The sequence below is a fragment of the Harpia harpyja genome, chromosome 18 (genome assembly GCF_026419915.1).
Source record: "Harpia harpyja isolate bHarHar1 chromosome 18, bHarHar1 primary haplotype, whole genome shotgun sequence".
Lineage (NCBI taxonomy): Eukaryota > Metazoa > Chordata > Aves > Accipitriformes > Accipitridae > Harpia > Harpia harpyja.
Window position 1 is genome coordinate 16,341,393 of NC_068957.1, and position 24,120 is coordinate 16,365,512.

The 24,120-nt window shown below is 45.2% G+C and overlaps 1 protein-coding gene and 1 long non-coding RNA gene across 2 annotated transcripts in view; one reads left to right on the forward strand and one right to left on the reverse strand.

Moving 5' to 3' along the window:
- Positions 1-12,207, forward strand: part of LOC128153668 (protein FAM162B-like) — a 69,173-nt gene extending 56,966 nt beyond the window's left edge. Inside the window, 3 exon segments of the mRNA XM_052813183.1 lie at positions 7,686-7,781; positions 7,784-7,887; positions 9,308-12,207. Of these exon segments, the coding sequence (XP_052669143.1) occupies positions 7,686-7,781; positions 7,784-7,887; positions 9,308-9,314 (207 nt within the window). The 3' untranslated portion in view covers positions 9,315-12,207.
- Positions 12,208-17,443: 5,236 nt separating this feature from the next.
- Positions 17,444-21,244, reverse strand: LOC128153669 (uncharacterized). The gene is made up of 2 exons (XR_008239053.1): positions 21,059-21,244; positions 17,444-19,029 (listed from the first exon to the last, which is right to left on the reverse strand). It is a non-coding gene; the product is annotated as an uncharacterized LOC128153669 (long non-coding RNA).
- Positions 21,245-24,120: the final 2,876 nt, after the last annotated feature.

The following is a 24,120-nucleotide window of genomic DNA, read 5'->3' on the forward strand; positions in this document are numbered from 1 at the left end:
TTTAAGAGGAATGATTGACAGGTTTTTTCACTGCATGATTTTTTTAGCATAACCCCAGGTTATGCTAAATATTTCATAATTTATAATGGAATATTATATAACAGATGTTTTCAAGGAATTCTATGCTTTGGAAATTCTATGAAAAAGGGCAGAAAAAAAAATTTTGAAATCCCTGAAACATCCCCTTCCAACATTTTCTTACAATGCTCCAGCAAGGGAGTCAAAATTAGTTTTCATTTTTAAATGTGAGGTTGTTATACTTTAAAGAATTAACAAAATGAAGTGTTTTCAGTGCTCCTCCAGTGTTAAAGAGAGAGTCCAGGCAGCGAGCAGCAAAGGTGTGAGAGTGAGCGCGGCTCCAAGGCCCTCATGGGGGCTGAGCAATGGGTTTTAGTCTTCTCAAAAGAGGGCTTCTGTATTAGTGTGTTATATATCATAAATGTATAATGGGGGAAAACTGTTCTGCTAATAGCTTCATTTAGTTCAGAATAAATTTTTAATCCTTACTTTTTGCAGGCTTAATTATTAAAGCCAGTTTCACACTAGTTGGGGTGTTTCACGCTGGCTTTGGCCCCTCTTGGGGAAATAACACATATTTATTTACGTGGCAGTTTTCCAGTGACCTGCCAGCTTCCACATACCGATTTAGCTTCTCCCATTGTCCATGGTTTGCATTTAGCTTGTTGTTTCTAACGTTGCAACGATAAATAGGTTTCATTTATAACCGAACCAAAGTTGTGCTGGTCTCGAGGGCTTGCGGTTGCTTCCCCATTGCCCTTTTTTCGGTGCCTGCGTGGGATGTGTCGGTGCGGGTTTGTATTTTCTTTTCCTCAGCTGTTCTGCAGACTGTCTTGTGGTATTTTATCATCCACCGAGACTGAGAAATTCTGAGCTGAGGAATAAGAGATCAGACATTTTCCTCCTGCCAGGGAGATGCTCTGAAGCGGATGCTGGGGGGAAGGCACAGGTTGCTCGGTGGGGCTGGGGGGGCTCAGCCCCGAGTCCCGGGGCAGTGGGGAGGCGCTGGGTCACCGGCCGCGGGCAGCCGCCTCCTGCCCACGGGTGGGAAGGTGGCAGCTCCCCTGCACCACGTGCAATAACCCCACCGTGCCTCCAGCACCACTCCTGCCAGAGCAACAGAGAAAAGCTGTGAAACTATAAAAACAAGCAAGCACGGAAGCAAATCTCAGGGGAGGAAAAGGCCACGTTTTCTCCGGTGTGTAATACCTGCTACATCACTTGCCCATTCAGCCTACCAAACATTTTCTTTTCATATTACGTTTTAATTTAGGTTGTGACTGCTTTTTCTACGTGCCCTTTAAATATGCTTATAATGCAGAGGAAGAGTAGGAAATAGAGAGAGGTAATTATCTGTTCAACCCTCCACTGCAGCCTCATGCATGAATTAGAAAATCTCAGTTTAAGTCAGAGGAAAGGAGAGCCTAAGCACTGCTTATTGGCTTTCCTTAATATGTAGCATTAGTCAGGTACAGTTATTCCACCTGATATTTTATTAATGTTTTCCCCGTGCTTGCCCCGGGGTGGTGGCAGGGCAAGTGTAGGAGAGCAAAAACCCACCTGCATGCACTGCCCATGCCGTGGAGCAGAGGCACCTGTGGTCACTGAGCTGCATCAGGAGCCATTATTTTTAGGCGACATCTTTATCTGTGCAGGATTTCCATCTTTCTCAGGTAACCCTGGGACACTTTGCTAGCAAATTCAGTTGCTTCCAGTTTCTACCTGTATTTTTACACACTTGGTAGCTTCCCAGGAAGAGTTAAGCTTCACCGATGAAACATTCAGCAATATCCATGATACTTTTTACTTAAGGTTCTAGAAAAATTTTTGTCACTCAAATTCTAGCATATTTTTTATTTACAAGAAACCAAATACTATTAATGAAAAATAGGTGCCAAGTATTTTGGTGATGGTTTGAAAGTGTTTTCATAAGCATCTCAGTACAACGATCATTAAATCTGCAGAAATATTTTCCACGGCTAATTTTTCTGTCACAATAAAGAATATTTTTCCAAACTCTAGGCGATGTCTTCACTGTTATAAATGCATAAACATAAAGATAGCATATATCAAGATGTCACTTGCCTCTGATTAACCTCTTAGACTATAATCTGTTTATCTTGAAAACAGCAAGGATGAGCAGGCAAGTCTTGCCAGGGATGGCAAGATATCGTCTGGCAGTGCAGAAGCAAACAGCCGTGGCTGCTTGGGGACACATGTGCTGGTAGATGGCCCAGAAACTGGACACTGACCACTGCTGCAGGGCACCTCGTCCCACGGAGGAGCAGGGTGATGGGCTCCTCATGCACCATCTGGTAATCTGCAGGGAGGAAAGCCGAGTTATTGCAAGGGACTTCAATATGACTGACATACGGAGGTCTCAGGCTGTCAGTGCTAAAACATCCTTGAAATATTTCGTAATTATAGATGACAATCTCCTAACTCAAAAAGTGTTGCATTTGGCACAGGAGAAATCTGTATTTGACCTTCTCCTGATGAGGATAGAGGAAAGACATGTTTCTAAGAACTGAAAATGAGTGATTTGCCTGAGTACAATTAAGTCTGGCTGGACTACACTGCCAAGACCATCTTTACTTGCCTTCGTGAATGACGGCGATTTGGTAACGGTAGGTGCTGCAATGTAGTAGACCAAGTATAATAAGATTCAGTGGAAACTGAAGCTAGTTCAAACTGGAAAAAAAAAAGCAGTGCTTTTTCTAGACCGAGGAAAATTAACTCTGGGAACAATTTGCAGAAGAGTTGTGGTCAAGTCATTATTACAGGAAGTTTTCCCAAACACGACTAGATTTTTCTCTCTGAAATCTATGCTCTTCCCACAGCGATTGGACTCGTGGCAGGAATTAACACGGGGCAGTGCTGCAGCCAGCCAAGGCACTGTGTCAGGAGGGATAATCACAGCCGTCCCCTCTGGCTTGGCAATTTCTGAATCTCTGAAAATATCCATCCAAGTGGGTATTTCACTCTCTTCTTCTTTTCCCTGTTTGCATTTAAACCAACGTATTTAGGCACAGTGATATGGCATGGCAAAAGCTTCTTTAGACAGAAATTACATTAAGGAGAAACAAGAGCTGTAACAGAAAGGAGAATGTTTTCCTGATGCTCCTTTGCACTCATGCAGTCCCTCAGATGATCTGGTCCCCTCTGCGTGCTGGGCTTATTTGCGGTGACAGGTTTTGATTACGGCATCGTCTTTGTGGGTGGTGGGTGCCTCACAGCCCTGTGTTGTGCTGGGTAGGTGTAATCTGGCAGTGCCTGGAAGGCAAGTTGACACCCCCCACCCCCTCTACACACCCCCCCCCCACCCCCCCCATTTTTGGGCCACCCAGAGTCAAGGGAAATCCCTTCAGGCCCCAAGTTCAGCAGCTGGGGTTGCAGCATGTGCCTGGAGCAGATACAGCACCCGGGATGGACAAGTCTGGCTTTAAGGCTTCATTTTAAAAGTAACTTCTTAGTTACCTTACAGAGGTCAGGGGAGAAATGCAGCTTTCCAGACCCCGGCACTTGCTTGCAGACAGTCTTTGGGGTGAGATTTCATCTTTATGTGTTGGGGGGGGTTGGGGGTCAGAGCAGCTAATCAAGGTTAAATTAGATCCAAGTGACAAATGTTCCAGCTTCAGTGGCATTAAATTTAGTTGCAGCAGTGGAATTTTGACCCCTTATTTGGAGGAAAATGGGAGAGGTTTTGCCTTCAAGAATCACTTTGCTTTACTTGGCTAATACACTGAAGTCAGACTGCTAGGTATATTGTTATATATTTGCTTGTGCTTTAATTATTGTTAACAAACCTGCCCTTTACATCATGTAACATTACCACTCTCCTTCAGTATATCTCTGCTCTCTTGGAGATAGCAGTACACTGATTAGTGTCTCTACTGGTAATTGTTGCTTCAAAAAGGGTGAGAAGTCTGTCTTTTGGAGGGCTTCAAAGTACCCAGGCAGACCTGATCTCTTCAGTGTGTGTTTAGCAGGAAACTGCACCACGGAGAAAACCAAAGGAGAGAAAGCCATGAAGCTGGGGAATGGGCTTTGGTGGAGGTGGAAAAAAAGATGGAAAAAAGGAGTTTCAAATGGTATCAGGCATGGACACACATCTGGATGAAAGAAGCTGTGACTCAGCTCACTGAAGAGAGGTAATACTTCCAAAATATCAAGGTAGCTCTGTGCAGAAGACAGTTTCTAATGGCTTTAATGCCGGCCATCACCCGCTCCATACCCTTAGAGGACTTAGCAGGGGTGATGGCGTACACATTATGGTACTTCTGGTAACAAGACAAGAAGACAACATTATTTTACTCTGCAGCCGGGTACGCAGGTTAGCCAGAGCGGCTGGGCTCCCAGTACAGCAGAAGGGAGAGGTAGCTCCTCTGCCAAGGAGTAAGAGCAGGACTCTGACTTGCTCCAGTCAGATCAGATAGGCCACCCTGTGAAAGGCATCAGCCCGTGCCACACAGGGGCCTGAGAAAAGCACAAATGGCTCTTCTGTAGTCAGAGGCAGCAAACCCCGTGGTGTCATCACATACTTGGTTACAGCCACACTCCTGGAGACAGTCACGCGACTGCACACCGAGTCATCTGCAAGAAAACTGCCCAGCCAGCCTGGATGGGGAGCAGGAAGGGTATAAATGCTCCTAAAAGGCTTCCCTCCATGCAACAGTCACCAGTAAACACTTGTTTTTACCAAGAGTGAAGTGCAACGTATTTGCATTCTGCTGCATTAAATTAACATGACAGATTAGTTCACAGCAATGGATCATTGTGGGGGAAGATGTCTGGAACAGCTCGCTGGGACCAAAGTTCTGTGAAAGTCCTTTGACCAGTAAAAGGCCATCCTTTGACCAGTTTTGAGTGGGGTCCTCTTCGTCTGTGACATTTTAGCCTAAAGACATCATGCATAGTTAAATCCTCCTCCTCCATGCTCCATCCGGGTAGTCTCATGGCAAGGGAAGAGATGTAGATCAACTCCTACCCCCTCCCAATGTTTAATGTGCTTATCCCTCTGCTTGATAAGCCCCTGAGTAGTCTGGAAGGAGGTGTGTGGAAAGGAAATGATGCTTCTGAGATGTAACCGAGCAGTACTGGTTTCGGGGCAGGGCTTTGTGCTGAGATGATTACCTGTGGTGCAGCAGGGATGGAGAATTAGCTGTGAGGCAGTAGATTTGCCAGCTGATGGAGGCTATAATTAAGCACAGCACCTGCATGTAGAGGCTGCTGGAAGAGGCTTCTGAAAATACCTTCCAAAAAAGATTTCCCCACCCACAAGGCAGGAGCTCTTTCCTGTGCTCCTGTTTGGATTGAGCCTGGCTCTGAGCAGACTGGGGAGCACAGAGGGACTGGTGGAGCCCAGGCCCTGTCACTGGTAACCCGGCACCACCCTGGCATGGGGTGGTGTTGGGGTCCATCCTCCTGGTCTCCTTTTCTGCTCCACCTTAGCAGTCGCAGCGAACGAGCAGCTCTGCTTTCATCCCATCGGAAAAAAAAAAAGAGTGGAGAGCGCTGCTGTGGTTATAGCCCTTTCCACTCCTCGAGACCTCTGGAAATGGATCTTTATTAGCACCATGGTCAGTCATAATGAATTAATTTCCATTCCCATCACTAAAACAATTTTCGTGCCTGATAAGTCACATTATTTTCACTTATATTCAGAGCTAATTGATTCCCAGTGTTTATTTTCTCAGGAGCAGAAAAACCATAGCTCACTGCCAAGCAGAAGCTTTCTCCACCCTCAGCCCTGCTCTTTCTCCACCATGCCGTGGTCTCTCCTGTCTTTTCTGATTCAGTTAGGGGCAGATGAAGACATTGTGCCTCCACTTCAAGTGCGAGCTTCCTTTCTGCACAGCCCTGAGGGGCTCGTTGAAGGAGGCATGGAGAGGTGACACTTTTTCTGTACTGACACCAGGGTCCTCCAAGTGCTTCCAGTCCCAGCTCAAAGCATACAGGAGGAGCAAAAATCCCCCTGGTTTGTAGGTGAGCATCAGTTAGCCCATAGCAGATGCACAGACACTTGCTATTCTTTGCCTAGAAAGTCATCACGTCCACATATGGGAGGAGGAAACTGAAGACAGGTCAGAGACGTTGCCCCCAGGCAGCCAACCTTGCAAATAGTGATTTCTCTTGGCAGGAGACAGGAGAAAGAACGGATTTTGCTGTTGGATGTCTGTGTTTAGGAAAATGGTCTGGTTTCCTTATAACTCTTCCTTATGCTTGTAAGTCCTTAAAACCCTTATAAATGTATAGATTTAGACATATAGAACAAAAAAGTGCCTTTTTGCTTTTTTTCTATATAAGCAGGATAAGGCCTCAGTTTCCTCTTTCAGCTGAAAGGGTCAGAAAAGCCAGTGCCATGCTACAATCTCTTAAGGGAAAAGGCTGGGATCATATCCGAGGCTTTAATATTTGTCAGACTATGTTTTCTTATTTTTGTGTCAAAGAATAGAACAGAAATAAAAGGAGGGTCACATTTCTTTTAAAATCTAAGGGACAATATGTTGAATTTTACATTTCTATAGCAACATACACATTGGTAATACGTGCACAAGGAGCTGAAAAACAATTATAGCAATCTAATATTAGAGATCAAAAGTAAGGCAAAGCAGGGGAATCAAGCATGTAATTTGTTCATTGTTCATTTATCAGACTCAACATGAATATTTTTGTATCTGAGACTTGGACTCAGGGGAGTTACATCATGCAATCATGAAGCCTTTCTTTGAAAAGAGCTTTTTACATTAAAAAACAAACAATAACAACAACATTCTTCTAACAGATCACAGCTGAAGCAAAGCAGTTTTATTTCCAGCAATAGAAATTTGTTAAGAGAATTAGTGGCTGTCTGAGGCATCAAGCTGTGTGTGATAATGAGCTGGGTTATAAATAGTGTCATTAATTCACATGTCCTTCTAACACATGCCACTCCAGTTAATGTACAAATCCCAAATCCCTCAATGCAAAATACGCTGACCTCCTCATTAAAGTATCTAATGGCACGAAGCCTGGTTTGCACGTATCTGCTGTCTAGTGCTCCGGATCAGGAATAATTACAGGGCAGCATTTCTGCTCCTGAGCAAAGAGGCAGAAGTATTTCTGTCACCAGAAAATAAGACTTTCCTCATGTCTTGTGCTGCCTGTTCCAAGCGCTGGGCTGTGTTATGGGGCAGTACATCTCCCTGTGCCCTGCAAGGAGACGCTGCCCCAGCACCAGTGCTGGGGGGTTCCAGCATCCTCCGAAACCTCTGTCTGTCTCGAAGCATCCCTTGACATCTTGCTGCCGGGCCCCTAAAGCTAAATATACCTACTTCATCCCTCTGCTTACTCCACTAGCAGCAGCTTTTCTGCCGGGGAAGGGTCACTGCTGATGGCAGCTGGCATTTGTCTCTGTCGAAGGCTCGGCCGGGTTCCCAGGGCTGCTGAACAGAGGGATTTCCTGCAGGCTGGTCCTGTCCCTCACATGCAGCCCCTGCGGTTTCTCACTTGTTGGAAAAGAAACACTCATTATGGGGAGCAGAGACGGGGTGCTTGCTGTTCCTGGGGCTATACAGAAACGGCCCAGCACCTCAGTGTGCATCATTGCTAGCGAACAGCCTTATACTGGAAGAAAAGGCAAAAGCAACAGTTTTTTTTTTTTTCTTTTTTCACCATTTTTCTAATAGGCCCCTGGAGAAGTGAACGTAATTCTAGAAAGTGCCTGGAGAGAGCAGTTACCTTCAACACGGTCTGGGGTTCCCAGTGAATGCATCCTGCCTCGCCTCTCTCAGGACGCTCCGGGAAGTCAGTGCCACAGATGCGTGTACAGCTGGTGCAGCAACCGAAGGAAACCACCATTGCAACCCACAAACTGGTCTTTTGTTCTCTGTCAGCATCACATGCAGCCTGAGTAATATTTGTCCAGTTTCCATGTTAAGAGAGAGAATGTGCTGGGTGTTTTCAACAGCTGGGCAAACTACACTTCTGCAGTATTATGACTTTTGTTGGTGACAGTTTCCATGGTGTTCATGTTCTCTTTCTCAGTCTCAGAGTTAGCACAGTTTCATTCTCTCCAAAGATAGTGCTTAAATTGCCCATCTTGTTAATAAATTAAAGCCTGGTAATTATGGGCTTTTCTAAATAATCTAGTAAGTATGCTTCTGCTTTGATGGGGGGAGTTTAACTGTAAAAGCAATATTTATAAAGTAATTATAGAAACTGTGATCAACAGGAATGCCTTGCCTGGAGAGTAAAGGTCCTCTCTGCCCTCTACAGCCAGAGTCCCACTTCTTGATGGGAAAAGGAGCTACTGGTTTAAACACAGGAACCACTGAGCCAGCTGTCATTTCATCAAGGGATTCAGGGGATCTTTGGTTAAAGCTTTCCTTTCCCTCTCCTGACGCCTTCCCCAGCCGATCTGATCCCACTGCCTGTGGAGTGGGGATGGTGCATCCCCACTGGCCACCTATGTCATGGAGATACAGTCTGGTTTGGTTTGGTTGGGTTTTTATCAGTGACATTGCTGATTTGGATGTTGCTAGGGTGGATCTGCACTGTAGCAGAGCAGAGCTGTGTCCGAGAGGTCGTGCTGCTCAGCCCTCTCTAATGTAAAATATTGACAAGAGCTAGAGCTAAGGTGGAGCAGGAGACTTGTGCTGGGTGTCCCTCTTGTGTGCTGGCTGCACTGCTGCGATTCAGCTGTGGCTTGGAAAACCCCATGCAGAATGAACTCTAATTAGCCTGGCTATTGTTTGAAAGAGCTATTTAAAATGTATGCATCTGGATTGGAGCACTAGGATGATAAACAGTAAGTGGGATGAGTGCTGCCTCCAGGTCATCTATGTTTTGGGGGATTTCATTCACCAAGGCATCTTCCTGGAAGTGAAGCCACGGAGCCAGGAAAACCTGAAGGATCCACAGGGACTGAGGTTGCTGCTTTCTTCCCAGTGACTTGCCTGGCACTGAACTCTGCATCCCTTCCACCAGAGACCACAGGCTGTTCCTGCAGCACCGGCACAGCCAGTCTTAAACCCTCCTGCACTAAGGGATCGTTGCTTTAGAGGGCAGTTACTGCAAAATGTAATCCCGCAGTCACCAGGTCACTGAAACACATCAGCATTTGCTTGTGCAGAGACAGAAGGGTCAAGCCTACGTTGGAAAATCTCCCTGACTGGGGTTTGGGGGGTGGGGATTCTGCTCTGAGACTGCTTGCCAAGCCCAAATGCCCTGAAATCATGATACTGACTTACAAATCGTGAGATTTAGAAAGTAATATAGCTGGTGGTGGGTTTTTTTTTTTTCCTTCTAGGATTTAAGTCTTCAGAGTGCACATATTCAGGCTTTATTCTGAGCCCTTCAGGGAAGCAAAGAAGACGCTGAGATCCCCCTGTAATCACCTGCCTCCGGGAGCTGCAGCTCCACAGACCGTACTGAGTATCAGAAGAGCTGGCAAAATCACTGGCTTATCTGACTGCGGTGGGTAACGTGTTCGTTGTAGCGACAGGGAAGTGTTCCTGGTGTTGTGCAAGGATATTCTGTATAATTCCCAGCACACGCATTCAAAAAAAGAAGCCAGAAATCTGAGGCAGAAATGTGGGGAATAGGGGTCCAAGTGGCCTGTTTGGGCACCTCCAGGACTAGGGGCTGCTCAGGGCAAACGGAGCACAGAGGGAGCTGGACTGTGATTTTGGGTTGTGGAGCCAAAAGTCAACCCAAGTGGCTCCTCCGAAACCAGCACAAAATTGCAAAAAGCCAATGTCCACAAAACATCTACAGATGCTCCATTATGTATTCCCTTTTGAATCTATGCTAAAATAATCTGGTTCTGTAATACGATGCTGTTGGCTAGCCAGCGCTGGCTTGCAAGTGTCTGTGCAGGTGTTTCTAGTTCAGTTTCTGCAATGCTGGGATGCAGGTGAGTCTGTGCATCAGGCTGGGGACTAATGCCAGAAGAACTGATTTAACTCCTGGTCTGGCCTCAGCAGTTCCTCCATGGATTAGGTAAGACATTTGGCTTTTTGGTGTCTATAACCTGGTCCTGAGCATAGTGGACTTTTTGCCTTCATGACAGCCACTGGCCTGCCTTCGTCCTCCGCTATTGCTGTGGGAGCTGCCAGTCCTGGAAGTGGCATAAAACATATATAGCTTTTTCTAGAAGAAATTAAAAGTAGCTCTTTTATATTGGTAGATGTCATACACCAACTGGCTTATAAATATAACTTTAATGCCTAAAAAAGGTGATAATCGCCTTTATACTTGCTTAATAGCATCGTTTTAAAGTGAATTACTGACATCATATATTACCTTCTTCCCCTACAGTAAATGGTCTCTCCCTGCTGTATTTTATTACTTATTGTAAATTCATTCGAGCAGTATATTTTGCTTTCAGCAAGGTACCCTCAGTTACTTTTTCTGTCTGGGATAAATTGAGATAGATTTTGCCTGTGCCTGGGTTCTGCTCATGGCATCCATCTTTGCCCATGAAAAGTTACAGCTGGAGTTGAACAGGACTTGAGAAATGATAATATCATACTGCAGAAAGTTACAGATCACCAGTCCACAGTCACGCTGTGTACAGAGAGCTCACTGAAGCAGTCAGGAGTTTAATAGGAAGTGAAAAACATAAAGAAATGTGATGTATTCTCTAATGTTTATCCTGATAAAGTAGTAAGTACATTACAAGAAAATGACACTAGTTATTTACCATGCCATCGTAAGATTATACAGTAGCATATCACCCCAGGCACCACTTTTTGTCACTAGTTAACCATTTTTGCCCTTGGAGGTCTATGGATTTATTGCTAGAGCTACAGAAATGTGAATTATTTGGGGGGGGGCAAAGGGGAGACTTCAAAGATCTCCATCCCTTTGCTGAAAATTCCGTGCTCCCAAGGCTTAGCAAACCTGATAGCTATGGTCACTGTGTTGTCAAATCAAATAAAAGCCACGAGGCTGGCACCCATCGCCTTCCTGCAGAAGTTGTGGACCCCCTGTGAAAACCGCTTGATTGAAGGCTCTGGTTTCACAGCCGTGGGAGCAAGATGTGACCCCAAGGTCGGTCGAGCTTTGCAGTGGCTCTGGGGACACCTGCCTGTGGCAATGAAGTCTCCATCTTTGCATGCCTTTTAGGAAATCCTACTAGATGCCACTAGATGCAACACTTTTATGGGTCCATCTAGCCCTTGGTTTGTGCTTCCAGCTCTAGAAACCCCAGTATCAGTCCATGGCAGGGTCTGGTGGCTGTGTTGGGATGGATGTTGGCAGATAGCCCATCACACCCGCCCTCGCTGCAAAGCAATGCCTGCTGCGGCTAGTCAGAGCAGTAGCTCAAACACAGAGTTCATATGGATGGAAAAATAATAATTATTCAGGTCTCCCAGGTTTCGGGGCTGCCTGCGGCTCTGGGACAGGTCATCAGCACTTAACATCCCGACTGCTTTTCCTGCAGCTCCTGGAGAGCGCGAACAGCAAAACTGTTCTCTCCTGCTCCCCTCCTGAATTGTCATCATTCGCTCCTCACCAACATCAAGTGTTTTATTTAAAAGTGTTTAAATATGCAAAGCTTATTTTGGATTTGTATTATTAGAATTTTTAAGTGGACAAGGGCGCAATTTTCTCATTACAAGGCAGAAATGTTGCATTTTAGCTCAAAGTGAGTTTTCAGTGCCAGGTTACAAAACGCAGGTAATGAAATATGCAGATTTTTAACAATGGCAGTGAAAGCCTGGCAGGGCTGTGTGTTCTTAGGCAGGCAAACCTCTCTTGTCAGCTCAAATCCACGTGGCAAGGGAAGGGAAACCTTATGGGAGCTTCTGCTCATCTTGTGGCAGAGTGGTTCAAAACATATCTTTGGGGATACTTCTGGGCATTGCTGGAAATCTCACTCAAACCTGACTCTTTGAAGCCAAGCAGTGTGTTAAAGCCTACTGTGTTTCCCGTTCCCTCTGTGAGGACTCACTATACATTTCGCTCTGCAAATTTCCCTTATTTTCTTATGGTACTGATGAAAGGGCAGGTCTGTATGCTAGAGGGGACCAGAGCACTTGTGGAAGGGGCTCTGCTGGGCTGTCTCTGTTGGCTAACCACTGTAAAACCCCTGAAATTTATTCTGTCCACACACGCTGCTGAGAAGAGAGGAGTGTTTCCTCTGGAGGTTTTAGCATTCCGTAAGTAAAATCAATTGATTTTTAGATCATGGGGCTAAGAGTTGAAAGCTGGTTGGGATGGATTTTGTTTAACTTCCCTATTTAAATAGCTCATGCTCTTTGAATACTTATACTTGCCTTTTTATTAGCTCACCCATGTTAGCGATTTGTATGTCTGTATCTCATGTCTTTGAAAAAAAAATAAGCAGCTGGCGTGTAGGGCTGCAAATAGGTATAAGCCAATGTCTGATGTAGAGAGAGTCAATGTTATGGCCTTCTAACCCAAGCAGGGCATGAAAACCTCAGCTCATCAGGTGCCACTGGGACATTTTGCCATTCTTGCCGGCCCTTCTCACTGCTGATTTCTCCTGTGGTTGGTGTCTTTTGGGCTGTCAAGAGCACCAGGATCACCACTGTGCTGTTGTTATCTTGCAATAACCCTGCACACCGCTGTAATAGCTAAGCTGTGAAGGGCAAGGTCACCTCTGATACTTGCAAAGCCAATTAGGACTTACAGAGCACTAAACTCGGATTTCTTCAAGCCATTTCATTTTATTGATAAGACACATTTTTATTTCCAGATTGCTTACTCTTGGGAACCATCCAGATTTCATAGTGCGAAGGACTGTGTAAAATGTAATGATTCAGCATTCCCAGTGTGGCCGTCTGTGGATTTTGTTAACCTTGCAAGCAACATTTAAGATGCAAGACAGGGCTTGAAAAGCACCATCATATATCTGATGCTCTTCTGAAAGAGTTCTCCAATTTGCATTTCCTTCTTGTCCTCTTTAAAATCAAAACACATCCTTCACCTCTTTCTTGGTTAAATCCTAGGATTTTCCCAGAGGGGAGATTTCCAGCATGTAAGAGAGTTCAGCAATTCAGACAGTGGATGGACTGATACTTAACTAACTCTTCTTCCAAAAATTTCTGTACAGGTTGGTAAGTTTTTCCCTGTGGCTAATGGGTCTCAGATCAGGCAGATGGCACTTCAGGCAAGAAGCTGGAGCTCACCCTCGCCCACAGAAAGTGCAGCACAGCTACGTGCTGTCACTGCTTCTTTACCAGCCTTGTGAGTGCTGGCTCCAGGCACACACAGGCATTTCTTGGAGACTCTAGCATGAGCAAAACAACCTTACTGGCAATTTAATGCCTTTTTGCACTGGAAAGATATATTCTTTTTGCCTCAGCTGAATGAGAGGCTTAAAATCCCAAGAAAGGAAATAAGTGATTCTAGATCAATAGAGAGAAATATACAGTAAACGCTTTAGTATGTTGTGCAATAGAAAGAGCCCTCATGCCTTATAAATACAGGCGCTTAGCTTATCATGTGCATGCAGTCAGTCCGCCAGTATCCACAAGCTGCTCAAAGGGCACACAGCTGAGCAGGTCTGAAGCCACTGAAGCTGCCTTTGTATTTGTTTCTCCCGCTCGGTGAGATATCTTGGACTGAGAATGACTCTGAGAAGAGCCATTGTCATTGCCCTGGACCTGGGTGTACTGGGGGATGCAGGACAGAGCAACCTGTGCTGGCTCTGCACGGATCTGGCTTATGTTTCAAACTAGTAGCAGCAATTCTCATTACTCTAGGTAACACAGAAATCCCTCTTACACTGCTGATGACGCACAGGTTGCCTGGATATAGGGAGCAGCAACAAAGGTAGGTGGCTGTAGAGTGACGGTTGGAGCATCTTTGTGTGAGGGATCTGCAGAAATATCTGCAGAGCTGAGAGGGTTGAGCTATCTGCAGAGTTATTCTCCTAACCAAGCTAGCTGTGCCTTCGGGGCTTGCAGGTTTTCCTTGCTGTATAGACAAGTAGTCCTGTAGTCCAGTGAAATTCAGCTGATGGAAACCCATACTGTCACACTTCATTAGAGGACAGCCAGGGATATGCATGGGGAGTCAAAGCTAGGCTGATTGCAAACGTCTCATTTTCTTTAGAAATCAGAACACATAGGCTGGCTGTGAGCAGCTCTGAGTATATGTGCGATTAGAATGGTGGCCTGCAAAGTCAAACGAGCAGGATGCTGAGAGCTACTAAGACATAGAGCCTTTCCTCATCAGCAGCCCAGCCTGAATTTGTGGATTTCCATGGTTTTTATTTTCAGTCTTCAGTCATCATCTCCTCTTTTGATGTTATTATGGTGGTGGCTGCTCCGCTCTCTTTCCCCAGCGTATGTGAGTTCATCCCAGGGTAGCACCAAGCCAAGAACTTGTACAAACTTGCGAGGCTGTTGGCACTGGGCTGTCAGAGGCCCTCTGCAAGACCACAGGCCGCGTCTCCTCTGGAAAAAGTACCACCAGTGCCTTGAATCTGATGTGAGATATTGTATTTCTGGACATCACAGAAGCATAGGAATTGGATGCTTAGTTGAGTGGCAAGCACAAGTTGCGAATTACCACACTTCCCAAGTATTATTCCCCTGTCCTTGTCTACAAGCCAAGGAGGAACTGATCCAAACACATTTCTCCCTTTGCTCGCCTGAGGCACCCATTCCTCCTTCAAAACAGTTTTTCAAATTTCTTTTGAGAAACAATACCTCCAAATAAGGTAGTAGAGAATATATAATGAAATACGGGAAGATTTCTGTGGAATCCGTCATAGTCACGTTCCCAGTTCACCTCCTTGCCTCAGATTCCCTTTGTTCCCCCTCCATCCTCCCACCAGCCTCCCTGTTTGTTCTTTTTCCTTTTGACTGCCCACTTTCACATTCATTTTGGCTTTCCTTCAGTCTTTTAATGCTGTATCTATTCCTTGGATTTACTATAGTTTGACATTCTGTTTCATGAGTCACCGCTGGGGATAGAGTTTGAAGTAGATCAAATCACACAAACTAGTTCTTACAGCTCCCTAAAACTAATTTGAATTCATGGGGTTTTTTTCCAGATAAACCTTTGCGGATTCTTTCCTCCACACACTCCTCCCAAAAGGTGATGAAGTAAATACATGTATTTATTGCACATGGTGATGACTGTATGCTAGGGATGGAGGGGACGCACAAATTCCTTCTTTTTCCCTTTGCACAGGTGCTAAACTAACACACCACAGAAAGTCTGAATCATGTCTCCTTCCTCAGAAGGTTTCTTTAATCCTTTTTTCCCCCAATTAATTTAATATTATGACCCACAGTGAGGAAATTCCGTGGTAGCAAACTGAATATGCATCCCCATTTACACCTTTCCTGGTGAAATGCTGCATGGCAGCAACACTGAATCCCCAGCACTTCTTTGGCCAAAAATTACTTTTCCCCACCTTTTCTTCCATCATGCTTTATTGAACTTGTTTTCTCTAATACAGTAGGAATAATGCTGGTGCTTAGAGGAATGCATGCTCACCAAACAACTAAATTCTCCATACAACTCCCCTTCGCTTTGGTGTTTAATCACCTTCAGAAATTGTTCCTAAGCTTGTATATGCTACTAAGAACATTAGTCTTTAAATAACTTTGTGCTATGGTGGTGCAAGATGATTAGGTTGGCAAGGATTTCTGTTGTGGTGTCATCATAATTTTCATTAGTACAGTGAATTATGACAGCTTGTTCTCTGCTCAAATTGATGTGATTACTACTCTGAAACTCTGGCACATTTCACTAACACCTGACATCTGGAAGAGAAAGGTGGGAGGCAAAGCAAGCTCTCAGAGTTGCTGTGTGACGCACACTGATGGTCTCCTCATTTGTTCCAGCAGCCGCTGCAGCCAAGGGTAATGGCCTTTGTTGGTCAGCAGAGCTAATGCAATTCTTCCAATGATAAAACAAATAGCTCTTGTGATAGTGATGGAAAATACCATGAAACGATGTGTTGTGCTGAATAGGCAGCAACTGGAATTAGCAGCACATCCCTATTTAAACTAAGGTAACACGTCAGAAGCAGGTGGATGAGTTGGAGAATTATTTTAAAAAGAACAGAAAGCATGCATCAAGTGTACAAGTGTACATCAAATTGAAGGCCCATATCAGAACAGAAATGATTGTTACAGCTTGTTAAATGGAAGACTGTTCTACCAGCAAAACTGTAAAGGGATTAATTTCTAGCTCATCTCACAAAGGATAAACTCTAACCCTTGCATGATTGTGGTCCCTGGCAGGCTGGTACTGCACAGGTGACGTTGCTTCTGCGGGAGCTGTGCAGATACAGAGCATGGTGCAGCACACCTCTGCTTTGTGCCCAGCTGCAAAGGGGGAGACAGATGTACCTGCTCTTCTCTGGTATGGGTACAGCTCAGCTGGGTGCTGTGACCTGAATGGGAATAGCTACCACCTCCTCCTTGTTCTTCCTTTAGGGGAGGCCAGTGACACCGTCAGATCATTTTCACGCTGTAGCTGCTTGCAGGAGCCCCTCGGCGTGGGATGGCAGCAAGGGCTGCCCCGTGAGGCCAGGGACGCCCATGCTGGCCTGGCCACAGTCCTGCCCGTGACGCTTGGCAGGCTGCAGTTCTCCAGTGTACATCCAACGCTGCTGATAAAAAATGATGCTGCCAGCCTGCCTTGCTTCGTACCTGGCATTTAACAATGGTAGCAAAAGGAGCCACGGAGAATAAGGCAAGTTCACAGCAGAAGTGAATTTTCTTTGCATTACAAGATAAATTCCTTTTCTGCAGTGTTAAGCCTCTCACCACCAGCTCAAAATGCAGACCGTTGGCAATGTTTTTCTGTGCAGACATATATATTCCAGCACTCATCACTGGTGATGAATCTTTTTACAGTGATCTTGTTCCCTGCGGAGTTAGCAAGCCCCATGCACTGTCAGTGCTATGAGTGTCCAACAGGAAAATCTGATTTGCACTTCCACCGTTAAGCTTCTATTTCCAGCCCTGAAAATTATGCTAGATGACACTAGGCAGCCAGGCTCCATAAAACAGTGTAGACAAGACTGTCAGATCGCTGCCTTGGCAGAATAATCTGCTCTGACACTGAGGAAACCACTGTACGGGTAAAACCGAGCCCTGATCTAGCCGGGGATGTGCATGAGTGTGAAACACCAGCGCTGCCACCGCAAGACCTGGGGACCCCTGGGTGTGCCATGCATGAGTCACCACTGCCTGGGGACTTGGCCAGCACTGTGCATCTCCAAGCAAAGCCAAAGCGCATTCACGTGACCTTTGTGCATGAGCTGCAACAATATGAAGCGAACCCCCAAAATGGTGTGGTCTCCCTTGCAGAAGGTATCTTAGGCTGCTGGTAGCCACCGTGTCTGTGTCAGGCTGTGGTGCAGACACCGGGGAGGCTGCAAAGGGCCTTGGCAGTGCATCCAGCTCTTAGCAAAGTTTATGGGCTCTTAGCAAAAAATACATGCAACTTTCACAGCTCTACATCCAAGTTTACTTACAACAGAGTGAGGTCTTGTGGCTGCCATTATGAGAGATATTTTCTGTACAGATATGTATTAAACTTTTAAGAAAGTAACCAAAACCCATTAATCACTAGCATATTTCTTACTACTGTATGGGCCAAGGATTACTTCAATACTTATTTTAATGGATTGCTCAGCTATGAACGATTTTAAAGTTAAAGGTCTTGCAAGACTCTTTTTATAAGCTTTCTGAAATCTAATCCATCACTAATTTCCATACGTCTTGCACAGCACTAGGCTAATGTAATGCATCACCACATAAATCCCTCTCTGATAAAATTATCCCGGGTATTACAGAAATTCAAAGCGTTGTTCTTAACTACGTGTGCCTTTTTCAGATGTCTCACTAGTTGAGACATAAGCCTAGTGTGTTCAAGATTTTTTTTCCTTAATGATAGCTGGAATAGGAAGTTTTAAGATGACACCTGGCAGCTTAGATTTTCCATGTCAGCAAATATCACAGACAGAACTGGCCTTTTTAATAAAGGCTCTTAAGAGAGAACAAGTAACTTCCTACTCTTGTGTCCCCGACTCAATTTTTGGTCCCAGTTCCAGTGTTTTTCATCCCACAAGCCAACCCACTTCCTCTAACACCATGTGAAACACTGGTGTGGCTCCTTTGCTCTTTCATCATTGATTTCCCCAAAGAATTTTGGTATTCTCTGCTACCCAGGTTGTACAACCACCAGTCTAAGCATCAACAGTACTTTGCTTCTGATAGTTGCCTTGTTGGTTATCCAGCCATGATCTCCCACAGAGGAGACAGGGAATGGCATTATCCAGCTAATTCTGGTACACACAACTGTACACTCAGCTAAGACCAGACAGCTTTTTGCCTTCTCTGCCATTGAGTTACTAAGAAATTTCCTATAAACGGTGGGAGAAGACCAACATGAGAAACCAGGCCAGATCTACCATGGTATATGTTACGGGGAAAGTTTGTGTCCAGATGCAGAGTCTAAGAGAAGCAGGCAAAAAAATTGATTTTTCCAAGAAGTATAAGGAAAGCTTGAAAATACAAGCCTGTTAGCACCTCACAAAGTCAATACAGCACCTGAAAAAGTATAGAAGAGAAGATAAACAAACCGGAAAGGAAGCCTTGTTAGTACATTGGCAAAAAATATGGTAATGGAAAAAAGTCTCATATGTGAAGTCATATGCAATGATTGTGGCAAGAGAAATCATTATACCAAAGCCTGCAGACAAGAAAAGACAAGAAAAAATATACAACACGTGAAGTGAGCAGTGATTCAGACAAGGAGACTGTGCAAGTATCTGACATTACCCCAGCAAAACAGCAAAAATAAATTGTGTACATTAAGCTATCTTCAGATGCAAGAACCAGCCCCATGCAGCCCACCCAGGAAGCAGCACGCTGAGGAGGAGCTGTGGGAGGTTACCTGCAGAGCATTTGAGTAACCTACCCAGGAATAAGTAAGTTCAATAGTCTGTAATGCAGCTGTATCACATCTGTTCTGTGCCAAAGCCGATTGTAAAGCAAAGCTGAGCCAGCAGTTCAGAATTAAAGGCAGCTGCAGAAAGCAAAGGCAGACAGGAATTTACAGAGAAACCAAAGGCCTCAGAAACCATCTTCTAAGAGATTTGTTGTTTTAACCTAACACACCTGTCACCTTAAAGTCCTTGAATACCATCACCAGTACAGCTGCACTATACATGAAAGGAATACAAAATTCACCTTTGGCTGGATAAGTATCAGCTAGTCAAGGCTGCTCAGTGGTTCTTGGTGCTAAGGTGTTTCAGGTATTTCTGAAATTATGAGGTGCCCAGGCAGCTGGGCTCTTGCCCTCACCAGCAAAGGGGGTTACTTTCTGAAAACAAGCTTTGGCAGGACTTGCAATAGGGACAACTCTTCCCACAGGGTTATTTAATGCAAGTCCCACAACAAATCTTAAAATTGCAAGCTACCAGCCAGGTTTCCCAAGCCAATATATTTCCAAAAAGAAGTGCTTGTTTTATTTACAGGTTACCACTAAAGAGAAGATTTGCATCACATTATTAAACTAATATTGCTGAGAATGATGTGACCAGAATAGCTATTCATGCCTCATCGATGTAAATGATCTATGCAGAGCCCACCTCCATCCCTCCCCCTGTACTGCCTCATCTGTGCTGACATTTCTTTGTGAATGTTTAGGGTAATGTCTGCTCTCATCTCTTGTTCAAAATCAAACACAAACACACTACAGTGCACAATGGGCGGTCGCTATTCAACACAGAGCACACCAACATGCAATGAATGCTGCCAATGAATGGATACAGCACTGGTTTACTTGTAAAAAAGTATTACTTGCAAGGCCGCTTTGGGGTGTAGGTTGTGTAATTCTCACCAATAAGCCTTTAAAACTTTACCTGGAAAGTGAATGCAAATATTGGAGCCTTGTTACAGCCTTTCCTTATTTAAGTACAGGAATGTTTGATGGGGCAGGAGTTAAGTGGTGATGGTGTCATCAGATGTGAAGGGCGCCTGGTTGGCTCAGCCTCTGCTGGGAGATTCACCATCCTAGAACATGAGTGCAAGCAATGGCTGAGCCTTTCAGAGAGCTTCCCTTGGTCCCAGGGTCTGCTCGGGAGTTTGTCTTTCCCTGGAGGGCAGCTCTGCTGCTGGTGACAGCAGAGCTCATGCCTCCACTAGTGCGCTGACCTTGCGTGACAGAGTTGGTAGCAAAAGACATTTCAAGACACTCCTGAATGGGGACACCAGGTCCTTTGTTCATTTATTGAAACGACACCTCACTGCCTGCAGGGCCATGTATTATGCCCCTGTTAAACCTTCTCAAGCAATATATATAAAGCAAATTCTGCGCAGCTATGTTTATGTGTTCTTCTCATTGTGACCTCTTGGACATATTTCTGGCCTATGACTGGGCTGTCAAAACCTCAGTAATCTGTCCCCAGTGCCTGCAGGGTTTGTGCTGCAGAGCTACTGGAAGATGCACATGATGTAGAAGGGATGGGGGCACTGGTGTTAATAATAGCACCTGCCTTTGCCACGCAGCCTTTTAGCAGAGTACTGCCTATGCAAGAGCAATTTCTATCCTGCTTCCACACACCCTGGGTGAGGTATTGGAAACAACTCAGCCTGCAAAATAGGCACAAGCTTGAGGCAATGGGGCTGTCATACTCAAAGGACACTGTGTCCTGACACATCCTCCCTCCCTCCGCCTGTTCTACCTGAACCCTTCCACAGGACTGTGATATCCCCTGGGCTGAGCCTGGCTCAGCTCCCTCCTTGGCCATGGGGACTCTGCCAGGGCTGTGTGGAAATGGGATTGCCCCAGGGTGTTGCTAAGAGCAGCAAGAAGGATGCTGAATGCCCTCCCACTCCCGTCTGCAGGTCACATCTGCTTTGTCCTCGTCCTCCATCTTCCAGCATCAACATGGCACTGGGGTGAGTCTACAACTCACCTTCACAAGGATGAATGCCAGTGAAAAGGGTGGGTTCTGCCAGCTTTCCTTGCACATTTTAGGCACTACAAGGAAATACCAACATTTAGGCAAAATACTATAAGCATGTGTGTCCCCCCACCTCCATTTTCTTACCATAGCTCAAAGTCAGTTGGGAGCCCCACTCCTTCCTCCTGGCTTGCTTTTCACTCCCTGTGAATGGAAATTGGGGTGTCACAGGGCCATTTGTGATGGAGGGAACTCCCGCTCTCCATCTCTCTGTGCTTCCTTGATTCATTTGTGGCAGTGACTCTTGCTTGGAGAGTGCTCCCTGCAGTTGAAAGGCTCTCCCCACTTATAAACCCCTGGAAACACCACTGTGAGCAGGTTTGCCCATCTTACACAAATTACACCAGCCCGTTGCAAGATTTAGAGAGTTTTCATCACCTCTGGCAGTGTCAGAGCAACACCACAGCAGCCTCAGTTGCAGGCAAAGTCACCCAGCTCCTGCCCTTGGGCCATGCTGGGACGCAGACAGGAGCTGTGGAGGTGACAGCCACACTGAGACTGGGGACATCCTTGTGTGCCGCTATTACCACAGGCCCCGGCTGCAACATTACTGTCTGTTCAGAAAATCCTCTAAATAAAATCCTGTGTATTGTTCACAATTTTTACATTCGGGGACTCTCCCGGGAAACCTCCCATTATGCCTGTGGAAGAAAAGAAATACTGTAAGTGCTCCTAAGATTATTAACAATATAAAAATTTCAGTTGTGCAAACCCATGAATATTCACTCACATGAAGTTGAGCTTTCGTTACATTCAGCTCCTGATTAAGGTGTTGGACAAAGCAGACATTCTCCAGGATACTTTGTATGTATATTCGGGGGCTAAATAATAACCTGCATCATTGCTGTAGTTGCAAATATTCATTTCAATGCATATGGGAAATTGCATTCTTTGAAACATAAAAACAAAAGTTATGGGGATTTTGTGGTTATATAGTCAAAATATGCTTGTAGAAATAGCTGGAAATTGTTCTGGTGGTTGGTCTCAGCTTGTCTCCCTTTTAAGGGGAAATAGCGAAGGAAGTGCAGGCCGGTTTGAATGTGCAGAGGATCTAACAAGATGTTGGTGCTCAACAGCAGAGTTTACAAAACAGTATGTTCTGCTTAGCTTTAAAAAATGCTCATTGCAAGCGGTGATATAGTGAACCTGCCAAACAAGAAGGAGACTACTTTACCCAAACAGTGATCAGACATGAGAACAAGCAACCTCCTCGGCGTCAGCATGATTTATTCACAGCACAATCTGCAAATCCTCTGTGCTGCTTTGCTGGCATAAAGAGCCATCAAGTGATGAAGAGATTCGGGAAAGAAAGAGCGAGGCGTGCTGAGCCTTTCGGGACCTCTCCCCGTTGCTCACCAGTCCCTGGGCAGCAGCAAAGCTGGGCACCGCAGACTCCTGGCTCTGCTCCAGCTCAGCCTTTGCTGGCACCCTGCGCCATACAGCGAGTGAGAGCTGGTGCCAAAGCAAATGCATTAGCGCAGTCTGCTGGCAGGTTGTTCTCTCTATTACAACTGAGAAGTTTGAAAAATATCCCTGTTTTTGTTCACCGGAATGTTGGCAACAAAGCAGGGAATCTAGGGGAGCATCACATGGGGAATAATGACAAGGTAAATGTTATTTTCATTACAGCCACATTAGCGTGATTAGAGAAGGTGGTCACAGTGCAAGAGGAATTTTCTGTCCTCTCTCCATTCTCCATTACTGGAGACATTAATCCAAAACAAAACCCACCCCTCCTTCCCAAAATCTTACTCACATCTTTCATTTTCCTTCTCTGCTGCAGTCTGCTAGCCTTCAGCTCACTGGCATGCTTCAGATGATTTTTTTAAAACACCATCAGATGGTAGCCATGGATAGTTAATACCCATGGATGTATCTTCCGTGCATAGGTTTCCGAGCACAGGGACTGCCTTCCTCACCACACACCACATAAATCCAGAAATCTTCACCTGTAAGACAGTCCCATGGTATTGTCAAGACAGAGCAGCTTTTGAGCACTGTTCTATGCAGTCATGCACCATGCTTCACAACCCTAAAACATCTGGAAACTGGGCAGAGGGTCTCCCCCTTTCAGAAAAGGGAGAAAGAAATCCTCTAACTCTGAAGGACAGAAAGACAAGGAGTGGGCGAGGGCAAATGGTGCCCAGGGAAATAATCACCCAAACTTAGGAAGCAAGAATCTTGAATGAAAGAGAAACCTGAGCTTGGATAATTTTCCAATTAATTAACCATTGAAATGGAGCAAATTCCACATCTGGGCCTGGCTTCCTTAAATTGCAGGTTTGAGTCACATTGACATCTTACTGCCTAAGGCCATCCCTCTCTAACCAGACTAGGAAGCCCATCCCTTAGAGAGGCAGTCGCTCAGCAGTGTTATCCCATTGCAGACATTCCCATCAAGCAGCTCCAAGTTGCTCATCCAAGATTTACTACCAGCCTTTTGAACCCAACTGTGCTTTTCAAAGCCACAGCAGCCCACGTTACCTCATGCCCTGAAATCCTGGAGGTAAAGCAAGCATCATCTGCCTGCACAGAGCTAACATAGCTTGGAAACACTACGCTCTTCAGTCCACCGAGATGGTCTGGAAATGCTGCACTGTGGCAGAGCTGGATGATGAGGAACAGACCCAGAGCATCAGACTGCAACAGGACAGTTGGTTGTTGAATTGTGCAGCACATAATTGTCTCCATGATTTCTGACAGCTCAAAAAGTTTGTGGCCAGGAGGGCCAAATAAAAAAAAAAAAAAAAAAATTTACACACTCTTAGTCTCCCTCAGTCCATATTTAGGCACCTACATACATTGCCCACTTTCCAGCTGGGACAAACAGGATTTTAGTTGCAAGGAACTGAGATCAAGCTTAGCAGGATGCCCACACATTTCAGCATCCCACACACTTAATATCCATGATTGTTACAACATAGCAACTAGTCTGTAATTAGTACAGACGTTGCCAGAGCTGCCTTTGTATTACTTATGAGTCATGCTACTAAAATATTCTTTATTCATTATCCAAGTCCTTTTCATTTCAGTGCCAGCCATTACCATGTTGCAGGCTACATAGGACTCTGTCAGGCTTGTCAAAGCCAAGTGCTTTCTGATAGGGATCTTCATATTTTATCTGATGAAGAGTTACTTTACAAAAGAAT